Raw genomic sequence first — 14858 nt, 5'->3', positions numbered from 1 at the left:
GCCTTATCATCTGGCCAGATCTAAACTGAAATACCTGATGGGGCAGCTATATTTGGAGAGTCTGAGCTGAGATACGGAAGATGAAAATCTGGTTGAGGATTCAGGCTTGTAAGGGAAAAGCTTCAAATGCAAATTATGCACCCTAATTTTTTTAACCAATTCTTTCTTCTGGTTATAATTTACTTTTTTTGGAGATTGCATATATTTACACTTATTTGCTAGGTGTTTGTATTTTCTGAATTGCCTTTTCATCTTGATGGTGTATTTTTTTTGTTCAGTCACTTAGAATAAAAATTCAAGTGTGAAGAAAGAAAAATAATTTAAAGTTTAGAAATGTAACCTTTTGCTTTATTTTAGAAATTTTTATTTATGTGATTATGCATTTCCTAGATACTAATTCTTTCTGTTCAAGGCCATTTACTCCAGCATGCACGTGAATTTCTTGATTGCAGGTTTATTACTATAGAATGTGTTTGTGTAGAATTATTTATTCCCATGTTATGCTGGCCTTAATTGCACTTCTGTGCTTTGATACAATGAAAAATTGCTTTGACATTGAAGTTCTGTATTGAGTCCCACAATATATTATTCCCTTAAAGCGCTTGTATTGTAATTTGCAAATTGAACATTTGAAAAATCAAAATGAAAGCATGCAGTATAAAGATCTGTCTTTGAAGGATAATGGCGTGCATGTAGGGTACTGTTAAAAAGAAGATAGACTACATTAGCAGCACCTTGATTTTAGCACAGGGGTCAGCAAATTAGTGGTTGTAGGCCAAGTCTAGCCCACTGCCTGTCTTTGTAAGTACTTTTTTTTTTTTTTTTTTTTAAACACCTTTAAGCTCTGTTGGACTTGAGAAGTAAAGTTTTACTGGAACACAGCCACGACCTGTTCATACATTGTGACGGATAGATTTTGGTCTACAACAACAGAGACCTTACGGTCCACAAAGCCTAGAGTATTTACTATCTGTTCTTTACAGAGAAAACGTTTGCCAACTCCTGGTTTAGTAGATCAAAGATCCTTTGATGTATTTTAGTAAGTTTTGCCCAATATACTGAGATGTTTATATGGAATATGAATCCTCACGTGCAGTCCTTTGGCAATATACAGATGAGTCTGAAGGTCCAACATTTGAGCATGTACCCATTGAGAACAAAAAACCAAAAATTTAGTAACTAGCAGTTTTGTTGATAACAAGGTACAGCGTCAATGTAGCGTGTAGCCTTCCTTTGCAACTTAGCAGATATTACAAGAATTCTAGCAAAATTTGCTTAAAATGTGTCATAAAATGAAATGCTCTAAATATACTTTAATTGTGAAGTAACCAATACATTATAGATCTGACCTCATTGTTTTAAATGGTTGCACACTACATTATTTTATGGGTATGCAAATTTAACTCAGGGATTCTCAAATCCTGGGCTGCAGACATGTACTAGGTGGCATAGCAGGAGGTAAGTGGCTGGCAAGCTTTACGGCCTGAGCTCTGCCTCCTATCAGATCAGCAGTGGCATTAGATTCTCATAGGAGTACAAACCTTATTATGAACTGTGCATGTGAGGGATCTAGGTTGCATGCTCTTTATGAGAATCTAACTAATGACTGATTATCTGAAGTAGAACAGTTTCATCCCAAAACCTTCCCCCTGCTACAGCCCGGTCCGTGGAAAAATTGTCTTCCATGAAACCAGTCCCTGTTGTCAAAAAGGTTGAGGACTGCTGATTTAACTATTTCCTTATTTATTTATTTATTTATTTATTTGATACTAGATCTCACCCTGTCACCAGGCTGGAGTCCCTTGGTGCAATCATAGCTCACTGCAGCCTCAAACTCCTGGGCTCAAACCATCCTCTCACCTCAGCCTCCCAAGTAGTTGGGACTACAAGTACACACCACTATGCCTGGCTATATTTTAAGAAATATTTTGTAGAGACAGTGTTTTGCTATGTTGCCTGGGCTTGTCTTGTACTCCTGGCTTCAGGCAATCCTTCTGCGTTGTCCTCTCAAGGTGCTGGGATTACAAGCATGAGCCACTGAGACTAGCTCTATTTCCTTATTGATGGGTATTTGGACTCTCCAACTTTTTAATATGACAGTGCTATAATAAATATCCTAACATACATGTATTATATGTTATATGTATCCTTGACATATGTTTTTGTATATGTTGACCTATTGTATATTATATATAATATAAATGTCCTTAACATAAAGAAAAAGCAGCCTTTTGTAGTACCCAAAGTAGACTAACATCTGAGCCTGTTGAGTATTTCAGTTAAATCTGACCTCTTCATATGGACTCAGAAATATGGTGAAAAGGAAAGGATGTTTATGATGCTTCAAAGTGTTAATTCAATCCTTGAGTTTTATGTGAAAGAGTAATTGAGATAATATGGCTGCCCATTGCCCTATGTAACAAGGAGACTTTTAAAATTAAGATCTTGATTGGCTTCCAGTTAAGGAATCGCAGTGTTTAGCTAGAACCAGTGGTATTTACCAACTGAGTCTGTGAAAACATTCCTTTTTACCCTCAGATGCTCACTCAGCTTTCTGTTTTCCAAGTGACATTATTATAGCCTTTAGTAGTCAGATAAATTAAAAGCACATTTTAAAAGCATGAATAGCAGAGTCTTCCTACAGTTTCACAAAATTACTACTTTTTATGATATCCCAAGTGTAGGAGGATTTCTAAAAACTTAGAGAAGTTAAGTTTATTTGCTAAACGACTGTTTAGGTGTTTTTTTTGTTTTTTTTGAGACACAGTCTGTCTAGCTCCTGTTAGAGCCATCCTGTTGCCCAGGATAGAGTGCAAAGGCATAGTTATGGCTCATTGCAGCCTGGACTTCCTAGGCTCAAGTGACCCTCCTACCTCCGCCTCCTTAGTAGCTGGGACTACAGACATGTGCCACCATGCCGAACTAATTTTTTTTTTTTTAATTTTGTAGAGACAGGGTCTCATTGTGTTGCCTGGGTTGGTCTTGAACTCTTTTGCTCAAGCAGTCCTCCCACCTTGGTCTCCCAAAGTGTTAGGATTACAGGTGTGTGCTACTGCGCGTAGTCCCTTTTATGCACATTATACAGATTATAGAAGTTTTTTTTTGTTTTTTGTTTTTTTGTTTTTTTTTTGAGACGGAGTCTTGCTCTATCGCCCAGGCTGGCGTGCAGTGACCGGATCTCAGCTCACTGCAAGGGTCAAAACCAGAAAAATCTGCCAGATTCTTTTCTTTTTTTTTTTTTTGAGACAAGGTCTCACTCCAGTGCTCAGGCTGGGGTGCAGTAGTGCAGTCATGGCTCACTGTAGCCCTCAATTCCCAGGCTTAGGTGATCCTCCAGCCTTGGCCTCCCAAGTGGCTGTAACTACAGGCATGTGCCACCACACCCTAATTTTTAAATTTTTAAAAATTAAATTGCTAATTTTTAAATTTTTTGTAGAGATGGGGTTTTTCTGTGTTGCTCAGGCTGGTCCTGAACTCCTGGGCTAAAGAGATCTGCCTGTCTTGGCCTCCCAAAGTGCTGGAATTACAGGTATGAGCCAGTGCACCTGGCCAGAAATCAGCCAGATTCTATTTATTTATTTATTTATTTATTTATTTATTTATTTATTTGAGTCGGAGTCTCGCTCTGTCGCCCAGGCTGGAGTGCAGTGGCTGGATCTCAGCTCACTGCAAGCTCCGCTTCCCGGGTTTACGCCGTTCTCTTGCCTCAGCCTCCCGAGTAGCTGGGACTACAGGTGCCCGCCACCTCGCCCGGCTAGTTTTTTTTGTATTTTTTTAGTAGAGACGGGGTTTCACCGTGTTAGCCAGGATGGTCTCGATCTCCTGACCTCGTGATCCGCCCATCTTGGCCTCCCAAAGTGCTGGGATTACAGGCTTGAGCCACCGCGCCTGGCCTGATTATAGAAGTTTAAAGCATATATCCAAATGTGTGTGTGTTACTGTTTTTTGGGTTACTCAGTAACTTCTGACTTTAATTGAAAAGTGGAAATGTGCCCACTTAAGTTTTGGGTATGACTCTTCATTTACTGAACCAGCAATGTAATTAAGTCTTCAGCTAGAATAAGAAGAACATTATGAATCTATCTTATCAAATTTCTGGGCACAGTACCTTCTTGGAATGCTAAATACACCAAATCTAATTCATTGACCATCTCTTAACCTACTAGTCTGCAGTCATCTTTAGTCATTTTATTTACTTTATGGATTTTATAAAGATTTTGAGGTTAGGAATGTTAGAACAGGAGTCACCATTCCCTGGTCCTTGGCCTGTTACAAACCAGACCACACAGCAGGAGGGGAGCCGCTGGCAAGCAAGTGAACATTACTGCCTGAGCTCTGCCTCCTGTCAGATCAGCAGGGGCATTAGATTCTCAAAGGAGTGTGAACCTTATCGTGAACTGTGTATGTGAGAGATATAGGTTGCATGCTCTTTATGAGAATCTAATGGCTGATGATCTGAGGTGGAACAGTTTCATCCTGAAATCATCCACCTACCTCTGTCTTGTCTTCCTCAGCACCAGTGCCTGGTACCAAAAAGATTGGGGACTGCTGTATTAGAAAACTATATTGGGAATTTAATTTTGATACTTAGTTGGTTATCAAAGGGATTTTTGCCTTTATGTTACACTTTTTTTCATCTTCAACTTTCCCTCCCCCAGAACTGGTGCTGCAAGTAAATTATCTTACTTGAATCTTATATTTTTAATCTGTAAAAGGCAGATATGCATAAAGACTACCTATTTTGATGACCTAACTCTGTGCCTAGCATGACAAACGAAATGGTGGTTCTGTCAGTATAGCTGCTAGTTATCCTCCTTTCTGTCTTTATCTAATTGCTTTCTTTTTTCTACATCTTGTCTGTTAACTGTTTTTAGAACTTTAAACTTGCAGTAGCTGCAGTAATTAATTTTACCTGATGTTAACTCCTATCTTGGGAAAATTTCCCTGAAAAAGCATATCTCTGGTCAACCTATCTTATGTCAGTGTAAATCCCAAAAAACTTGCATCTCAATTTCAAAAAGTTAAACTTTGTATACAATAACATTTGTATCAATTTTTAAAAGTTTCTAGCATCGCATTTAAAGGAATTATAGTTTATCTGACCTTAACTTTACCACCAAATTTAGTAATTATCTCTGCAGTAGTGTGCCTGAAAGTTTAGACATTCACATACTACTGCCATTTCTTTTCTTGTTTTTTTTTGAGACGGAGTCCCTCTCTGTCACCATACTGAAGTGCAGTGGCACGATCTCGGCTCACCGTAACCTCTGCCTCCTGGTTTCAAGCGATTCTTCTGCCTCAGCCTCCCGAGTAACTGAGACTACAGGCACATACTACCACACCCAGCTAATTTTTGTATTTTTAGTAAAGATGGGATTTCACCATGTTGACCAGGATGGTCTTGATCTCTTGACTTTGTGATCCTCCCACCTCAGCCTCCCAAAGTGCTGGGATTACAGGTGTGAGCCACTGCACCTGGCCAAAATGCCTATGTTAATATTTATTTGATAGTTTACAAACTTTGCCTTGCCTAAGCAATAATGTCTCTGAAATTACAGGTTCTATATACTAGCTGTATATATATTTTTTAATGTATATTAAAGTAACTACATAAACCATTTTGTTTGTATACTACCTAATTGTATTGAATTATTTACTGCTTCAGGCATCTCTTAAAGATCATTTAACCTCTGAATATAATTCTCTTTCTCCTTTTTTCTCTTTCTATATAAAGCTTGACCATAGTTAAATATTTTTCTCTATAGTGAGATATGGGTTTTTGGTGGACAGGAACCATTATAAAGATTTGTTGTATACAGTAAATCTGATAAATATGAATATATGGAAATATTTATTACACTTTTTTCATTTTAATATTTGTAGATGCATGTCGGGGAAGGGGACTGGAAATGCCAGTATTTTGTGTGTAGACTTTCACTCCTTATTTCTCAAATGGTTTTTTCCTTACCTCCACTCTTGACTATTACTGATGTCTCAGAGTCAGACATGTCTTTAATTCATTATCTACTGAGAATAAACTGTCTCCATGGGTATGCGATAGTTGCCTGACTAAGGTGACATGCAGGGCAGGAGTGTCCTTAGTACTGCTACTACAGCTTTTTCTTAATCAACTGAATTTAAGATTCACTAACTTCCTGAAGACTTTCATCATTTCTCCAGCTTTTCCGCATCCCTTCCCCTTGCCTTTAGGAGCTTCTCATTGAATTTGGATTTTTGGATTAGGGTTACTCAATCAATATAATGCAAATATTCCAAACTCTGAAAAAACCTGAAATCTGAAACACTTCTGGTCTCAAGTATTTCGGACAAGGGAGACTGTACCTGTATTAATATAAAAATAATTCTTTTAAAAATGGTTGAAGATAATGAAACTCAGGATATGGAGAGACACGCCTAAAGTTACATGGTGACAGAACCTGATTCTAAAACACATGTTCTTAATTGTGAATCCTGGGCGTTATCTACCAAAAGCTGTTGCTTCTTTAAATTGCTATAATCAAATCACAGTGAGCTGACCCAATGGGCCTTCAGATTATACAATGAAACACTATAGTTAGGAGCTAATAGCTCTGAAAGTATTTTTGGAAAAGTTCCGTATAATATTAATAATGTTGTTATTGATAGGTTAACGTTACCAAGATCTATTCATTTGTTTACGAGTTTTAGACCTATAACATGGATGTTTTTCCTAAGTACTGATAAAGGAAGATGACTTTGTGCAGGCCCAGATGAGAACAGAGGAGCATTTCTTCCTGGAGCGAGCTGCAGAGAAACTGGACTCCTTAGGCCACAGCTGGATTTCAGTTAATTAGCCCTCAGATATTTGTAAATAGAGTATACTAGCCCTTACACAGCACTAATGGCCTTTGGGTAATAATATAAGCTAGTCAGTTAATGCTTCACTAAGTTTAGTGACAGGTCCAGTATCATTTCAGTTTCTACCCATATGCTGCAAAGGTTCCCAAACTTTCTCCGTTCATCACACTCTTAGTGGGCCAGTAATCTTTTCTTGGTGTCCTTAGATCTAAAGAAATATCAAATAGTTTTATTTTCTTAGTAGTTTGGTCCAAACAATGTATTTATGTCCTAACAACTTAGTAGCCATTTGAATAAATAATATATGAATTATTGGAAGAAATATTTTTATTTCATTCTTAAGTAATCAAAATTTCTAATGGGATGTGTGCATCTCTTGGACACTGTACAACTTCTTAAAACTTGGAATCCGATTAGAAGCTCTACCCTCATTTCCTATTCCGCGTTGATTTTTGTGTGTGTGTGTGGTGGGGTTGGAGGGAGCATGATTCTTCTGTTTTACGTTACAGAGACTTAGTTTTGTAAACCTGTGATGCTATGGAAAGTGTAATAGGATCTAATTTTGAAACTGTGGACTTTTGAGTTAGTGGTTCATGCAGTATTCTACAGATTACCTAAAATTACTTTGTTTCCTTCAGAAATTTAAAGTGTCTGAGGTGTCTGAGTTCACTGAACTTTGATGTGTTGTTTGGAAACCATCTTAGGGTTAGGTTAGGACATGTAAATACAAACCTGTTTAGAATCTAAGGGAATTTTAAAGCCTAGTTTCAGTTTAGACTTCAAGTAAAGTTGTGTTTTCTTTACCTTAGATTTTTAGTTTTACCTTATGTGAAAATGTTTTTGCTAACAAAATAAAAAAGCACAAAGCTTTCTATCTTTGCCCACAGATTTTTTTTAAAAAGAGAAATAATTACAAAAGTTTTTATTTAAAACTTTCTGAAGCACAGCACTCCTTATGTACTGATTATTTGATAAAGGGAATAGGAAAGCAACTGAGGTAGAGAGAAATGGAATGTTTGTCTTCTAGTGTCCTAATTAAATCTTCCACTTAGGTGACTGGGTCAACAGTAACGTGTTTTGAACATTGAAGGGAGGTATGTAAATGAATACTTCATGGTTGTAATTGTTAGGCATATAATTTGATCCAAACTATGTAATGAGAAAGCCATATGATTATCATTCTTTAAAAGGCTTACGCTGCACAAGAGCATTTTTCAGTAAATGTCAAAACTGAGACAAAATTAACTTGTTTTATGTAGACATTTTGTTTTTTCTCTTTCTTATAAAAGTTTTGGTCTGTCCTTATGAGATGAAATCAAGAACTTTGGGTCCTTTAAAGTAAAGCAAAACCCAATGATACGGGGTTTTGGCAATTTAAACAAATCTAAAATTTCAGTGACAAAGAAGAGCAACCACATAATCACATTTATACTGAAGGAATGTTTTCCTTTCTAAACAACTGTTGTATGTTAATGTTTGATTTGACACATCTGAATCAATAGTGTTATTGTCTTACCATTTGCTTCATACTAACTTGTGTGAATTTATAGAGCAGCATGACACATAGTAGACCAAAATTCATGTTTGTTCACGTAGTAATTATTTAGTCAAATGTCAGTGAAATATTTTTTATATTGTTAACATTCTAACCAAACACTTACATATTGTTTTATTTTTGCTGTGTAAAATTTTGGTATTCCCTGACAGCTGAAAAATCGCAGGTAAATGTTTGAGTATCTCTTTTCACATAGCTCTAGCTTACTCTGCTTTTACTTTTGCCTTTGTAGATTAGAGCCACGAATATAAATAAACTCCAAATGAGCTGACTGTTCAGTGGATGATTTCTGATTATCTAGGATTTAGAGTAGGTTTCGTATGTAAATGCTGTGCTTTTGGTGGGGGAGGAATTTTTGTAAAAATTTCTTGTTGAAACATCAGAATTAGCGAGTTTCAAAAACTCTACTAGTGGACATTTTGGCAATTTTATATAGGCTTTGAAATGTCTTTCAAGTGCTGTCTTTGTACTTTCAAATAGCATTTAAATGCTCATTCACGGCAGGGAGTACCTGGACGTTTTGTTGAGAAGATTTTCTTGGTTTCTACTTTTATACTCTGTGATAAGAAGTTTGTGTTGTACCTTAAATTTGTTATGTGTATTTTCATTAATTCTTTGAATATTAAGTATTTTGATTCATATAATCTGCAGGGTGCCAAACTAACGCAAATAAAAGTTAAGGGTGCTATATAAATTGGTAAGTATCTAACTTAGTTTCCTTCTTTTCTTTCCTCCCTCTGATATTTAATAGCTACTATATGCCACACACATTGAAGGCACTAGTGAGTCAAAGATAAACAGTGGTTCTTGTCACATAGTATAGAAAATAGTGTGCAAAAATTGCCTGAAAGCAAGAATTGCCTTTGTAATACAAAATATGAATTGACTGGTATGTAAGAATGTAGCAGGAACCAAAAATAAGGACACTGTCTTAAGCCTTAAACAATTAAAAAAAAATTCCTATTATGGTAATTAACTTTAGTCTCAAATGAAGAGCTGGTATGGTTTTGTTTTGTGAGTTGTTGATCCTAATGTAAAAATGACTTTGTATTGAAGACTGTTTACCTCAACAGTAGCTTGCTGTAACAGAAACGATGTTTTGCATTCCAGGTTCCAAGTGTTTTGTTTTTGGTTCCAATAAGATCAGCTATTATGTTATTAATGGACTAAGTTTTGTCTCTCTCAAATTCTTATGTTGAAACTCTAGCCTCCAATATGAGCTGTATTATGTTCATCAATAAAGCTCTGATTTAAAATATGGTAGGTATGTCTACTTAATAAAATTATTGTGCAGCTGAAGAAAGGAATGAGGAGAATCCACTTCTGCTCTTAAGTATAGCAGATACAGGAATTCTCTTATTTCTCATGATTTCCACCAACTTCTTCCTCCAGATGTATTTATCCCAGTTAGAAAAGATTGCTTAAGAATTTGTAGGATGCTTGTCATCAAAAGAACTGTACTGGTTGCTAGCAGAATTTTGGAGGGAAGTTGTGATTCATCAAGTAATCCCTATACTAAAAGCTGCCTGGAATGTTAGATACATACTGTATCCATAGGAATGCTACCTGTGATGAATATCCAGTTCAGTGGATAACAGTGTTGCTATGGGAAGGAGCATTCAGAATTTTAACTTAGGGTATCACGATTCACCTCCCAGTTCATCTCCAAGATGATTTGTCTCATCTTGGTAACTCATTCATTCTTTTATGAAACATTTACTGAGTATTTTGTTTTTTCCTTTCTTTTTTCTTTTAGTGTGCTGGTGAGGGAGTCTAGATTTGTTGAGGGGACAGGAGGAGGGAAAGTTAGTGTTGTGGGGCTGGGTCTCAGAAAATGAAAACAAAGATAAATAAAATAGCATCCCAGTGCTCTGGGAGTTAATGGCTACCTGCCTCAACTTTTGCTTTCTGTTTATATTGATCTATGATAATTTAAGAATTCCAACTTTAAGCTAATGATGTTGGAGCCTATGGTGAGAGATTTTTGAGCCCATATGCTGGAGAATGAGTGATGATTTCTTTCACAGAGTAGAAGACTAGAGATGAGACCATTCTTTATTCTTTTCCAGATTTCATTCTTTTGCTTCTCCTACTATTCATTAAATGACCTCCTCCCTTTTTTAAGGAACACCTTGATTTAAAATACCTTTTATGCTATTTTGTAATTTCTGTTCTAGGACCTCTATCAGGTATTTTTATTATTGTAGTTTTATACATTTTAACGTTAACTAGAGTGTTTGGTTTCATACCTCTTTTTTAAAAATAATTTTTTGATACGTATTTTTTCTTCTGGATGATGTACTCCTACTTTCCAAATAAATTTCTTCATGATTTTGATTGGAATTTTAATTTATGAGTTAAGAGACTATTGACACCTTCACAATACTAGATTTTTCTTAATTTAAGTGTAGGTTTTAATTTGTATTCCTCAGTAAAGTCTTGCAGCTTTCTTCATACACATACTGTTTTTTAGTTTATTTATGGTTGTTACTAAAAATTTCGTAACTGGCTGTTGATGTTACTTTGGGAAATTTTTTGCTTATTTACTGAAAAAAAATCTTAACTCATAATTCTAAAATGTTTTTGTTTTTTACAATATCATTTCCTCTAAAATGATGGTAATTTTGCCTCCTTCCTGATGTTAAAATTGTCTATTCTTCTTACCTAATTTTATCAACTAGCACTTTCAGAATGATGTTAACAGTTACGTTGATAGTGGACATCAATGCCTTGAGTCTGATTTTACTTTTAAATTTTGCTGGTATGTTGTCATTAAACAAGATATTGTCTAGTGATTTGAGAGGGTTTTTGAAAGTCCTAAGAGAGATTTTTTTTCTAATGAAGACTAATTTCTTAACACTTTGGTGTCCCATACCAGATTTCTTTCGCTGACTCTGTTTCCACTTAGGATATATCATTTTTTCATGGGATAAAAATTGCTTATGTCATTTAACTAGTCACTTAACTGGTCTTTTCACTTTTATTCCTGTTCCTGTTCTCTGCATTGCTATACTCAGGTTCTTCCCAAAAAGAATTTTGATCATTTTGCTCTTATCCCAAGGAATTGTGTAGTATTGTAACATCATTCCAAGCTATGGAGTGAGAAGTCTAAACTTCTTGGGTTATCTATGATTTATGTTCCCTCTATGCCTTTCGAATCCTCACCTCTGTCAAAAACTGATGGCTTTGAGATCATACCCCACTTGCTGGCTAACATGTTAGCTTGTGTATCCTGGCAAAAGGCACTAGTCTCCTGGGTTAGTTAGAGTCAAGAACAGTTTAGACTCATAGCAATAACAGTAGCTGCAGTATCATAATTTTTTTGTGTTGTTTCCCCAAGCCCCACTCTTGGCAGGTTGATATGACAAGGACCAGGTGACACCGTATAAGCAGTCTGTTGAATTTCAGAACTCTGAATCTCAACCTGCTTGCTCCTTTCATTTGCCCTTTCCATTTCTGTCCTCAGACTTCTTCTCTGTATCATCCTAATGTTGTAAGACTCCATCTCAGACAGATGCTTTCTTCCATGTCCTCCATTGTAGACCTTGTCTTTATCAAGCTTGGTACCCCTTTCAATATGTTTCTCCTATCTCCAAATATTCCAGTGCACCTTTTTGGTTTGCACAGTAGCTTCAGTGTTTTCTTCTCTCTGCATAGCTTTTTTTTTTTTTTTTTTAATGTCTGATTGCTATTGTCTTCACTGCCATACTGTTATACTTTGCTGTGGTCAGTTCCTTGGTGTCTCTACAGAGAGGTTTTCTTTTTGTTGTTTGTTGGAGAAGGGTTGTGGGTTCTCACACAGAAGCCTTTAGGGCAGTGTATTGGTTAGGAATGTATTCAGTTGCAAGGAATGGATAACCCAGCCCATAATGTGTATAATGGTTAGAGATTTGTTTCTTTTTTTTTTTTTTTTTTTTTTTAATGTAGAAAGTGGAGAGTTAGATAATTTCTGGTGTTGATTCTGTTTTTTAGCAACCCTCTCTTGTAAGCTTTTTCAATATGCTGTTACGTGTAATTCTCTTTTTTATATATATCTGCAATTCCAAATTGTAACCATTCTTTAAATTACATGGTTTTTTATAGTCTTTTCTAACTCTCCAGGTAAAAATACTCTTCCTTTATATGCTCATAGAATATAAAGCTAGAAAATGGGCTTTTATCCTAAGTTATCTATCTATATTTGTATTATCTTTCCTACTAGATTATAAATTCCATTTATTTAGTGTATCCGTTGTTACCTTCTGCAGAATGCCTTAAAGTAGACGTAGTTTACTTATTGAATGAATGAAAAAGAATGAATGAACCTTTCTTTAAGAAAACCCTGTCACTGGTGGTTGAAGTTCAGGGAAGAGATTTGTTGGCAGTGGTGTGGCTATGGAAGTATAAGTTTTAAGCAGATAATTTATAGGAATTAAACGTATATATTGCTGAAAGAAAAACTTTTTTTTTTTTTTTTTTGTTGAGACGGAGTCTCGCTCTGTCGCCCAGGCTGGAGTGCAGTGGCCGGATCTCAGCTCACTGCAAGCTCCGCCTCCCGGGTTTACGCCATTCTCCTGCCTCAGCCTCCCGAGTAGCTGGGACTACAGGCGCCCACCACCTCGCCGGGCTAGTTTTTTGTATTTTTAGTAGAGACGGGGTTTCACCGTGTTAGCCAGGATGGTCTCGATCTCCTGACCTCGTGATCCGCCCGTCTCGGCCTCCCAAAGTGCTGGGATTACAGGCTTGAGTCACCGTGCCCGGCCAAGAAAAAATTTTATTGTGCAAACTAATTTCTGAATGCACAAATATTTCTGTAATGCTATGAAAATGTATTTTCACGTACTATCGAAACAGTCTATTAATAGTAGAAATAAAATGGAGACTTTTTTCTTTCAGTGCTTAGATGAGTATGAAGATGATGAAGCAGGGCAGAAAGAGCGGAAACGAGAAGATGCAATTACACAACAGAACACTATGCAGAATGAAGCTGTAAACTTACTAGATCCAGGCAGTTCCTATCTGCTACAGGTGAGTATTTAAAAATACCAGGAAGTCACTATATATTTTAATGGCAATTTTTCAGTTATGCCTCGAGTTGTATGTAGTAACATATCTCCCATTGCTTTCTTTCCTCCTACTTACGCCTTCCTTACCACAAGTGGGTTCTGACATCACCTTAAGCATGAACACTCTCTTCACTCTTTTCTGGCTTGGGCATCCTTTGACAGGCTGTTCTGTAGGGCCTCTCTTTACTCCTGCTGAGACTCGGAGAACTCATGTCGGATTGCTTCTCCATGGGGACTCTTCCTCAACTTGATTAGGTTTTGGCAACTCCAGGCCAGACGGCCACTCCATGTGGACATTCACTTCATCTTGCCTGGGCTCTGGCACAGAATACCCCATGCCAGGCTGCCTCTGAGATGGTAGACATTTTTTACCATGCTAGAGCTCTTATCACCCTTTTCTGAACCACCCTCCTGAGAAGGTAAACTTCACATTCCACCTGGAACTCTGGCTATCCGTTTATGAGACTCCCTTTCTGACTTTGCCTCACGAATGAGAGCTTCCCTTCCCTGCTTTGTAGAAATCTTTCTCATTCTGCTCAGGCTCTGATTTCTTAGGTTAGACTGAGTGAGCTCTGCTATGTGGGCAGTCTCCTTAGTTTGCTCGGACTTGAATTTTCTATGCCAGGCAGCTCTTCTTTATGGCAGATTCTCGTATTCTGATACCCCGATCTGAGCCATTGTGTTTCCTCACGTTGCTCTGTCCTGCCTAATGGCTTTAGGACTTAATTGTTCAGGAAAGGAAGGGGAAGGATGAGTTTTTCCTTTTAAAATCTTCATTAATTTGATAAAGCTCTTATTTTTCATTTTCTTATTTTATCAGTTACACATTAGAGAAATTTTATTCTGCAGTCATCTTCAGCAGTATATCATACTAAATTATACATGGCAATATAGGTATTTTAAGTTAATCCTGAGGGTAAGTTAGCATGTTATGCCATAATTTTACTGAGGCTGTGGCTTTGTTGCTGGATTATTTGAATGACATCAGTATTACTTTACTGTATTCATCTGGGCTCGTATTTGTCTGATCTTATTTCACCTATGCTTTTATACTTGTTTATACGTTGGAAGTTCTGATCTGCCACTGCACCTGTAAAGACTCTGTTCATGGGGATTTCCTTATTGATCATTATAAGCTTGAATAAAGCAGAGTGTTTTATTTAAATTTACACAAAATAGTTTGTTTGTGCTTTGCCAACATTTTCTCAGTTCTACATAGATCTTTCCCCTTCCCTTTAGTGATAGAAACCATCCCATTGCAAGGAAGATTATTTCAGAAAAAGTATATTTGAGATCAGTTGTATAACAGACTTAAGGATTTTTGGGAGATCTAATTACATAGTCTTTGAAACTTTTAAGACCAGTACCAGTCTTAACAGTTGCACTTTTTACAAGCAGTTTCAGTGATACTAGTATAGCAG

The 14858-nt window shown here is 36.7% G+C and overlaps 1 protein-coding gene across 2 annotated transcripts in view; it reads left to right on the top strand.

Moving 5' to 3' along the window:
* Positions 1-14858, top strand: part of PAWR (pro-apoptotic WT1 regulator) — a 91859-nt gene that overhangs the window by 41118 nt on the left and 35883 nt on the right. For both annotated transcript variants that reach the window (XM_030939993.1, XM_030939994.1), the window contains exon 3: positions 13268-13399. In XM_030939993.1, coding sequence (XP_030795853.1) covers positions 13268-13399 — 132 coding nt within the window. The remainder of the gene's footprint in view (positions 1-13267; positions 13400-14858) is intronic.

This window comes from Rhinopithecus roxellana, chromosome 10, assembly GCF_007565055.1.
Source record: "Rhinopithecus roxellana isolate Shanxi Qingling chromosome 10, ASM756505v1, whole genome shotgun sequence".
Taxonomy (NCBI): domain Eukaryota; kingdom Metazoa; phylum Chordata; class Mammalia; order Primates; family Cercopithecidae; genus Rhinopithecus; species Rhinopithecus roxellana.
Note: the sequence above shows the minus strand (reverse complement) of the source record. Positions and strands in the feature narration are given on the sequence as shown.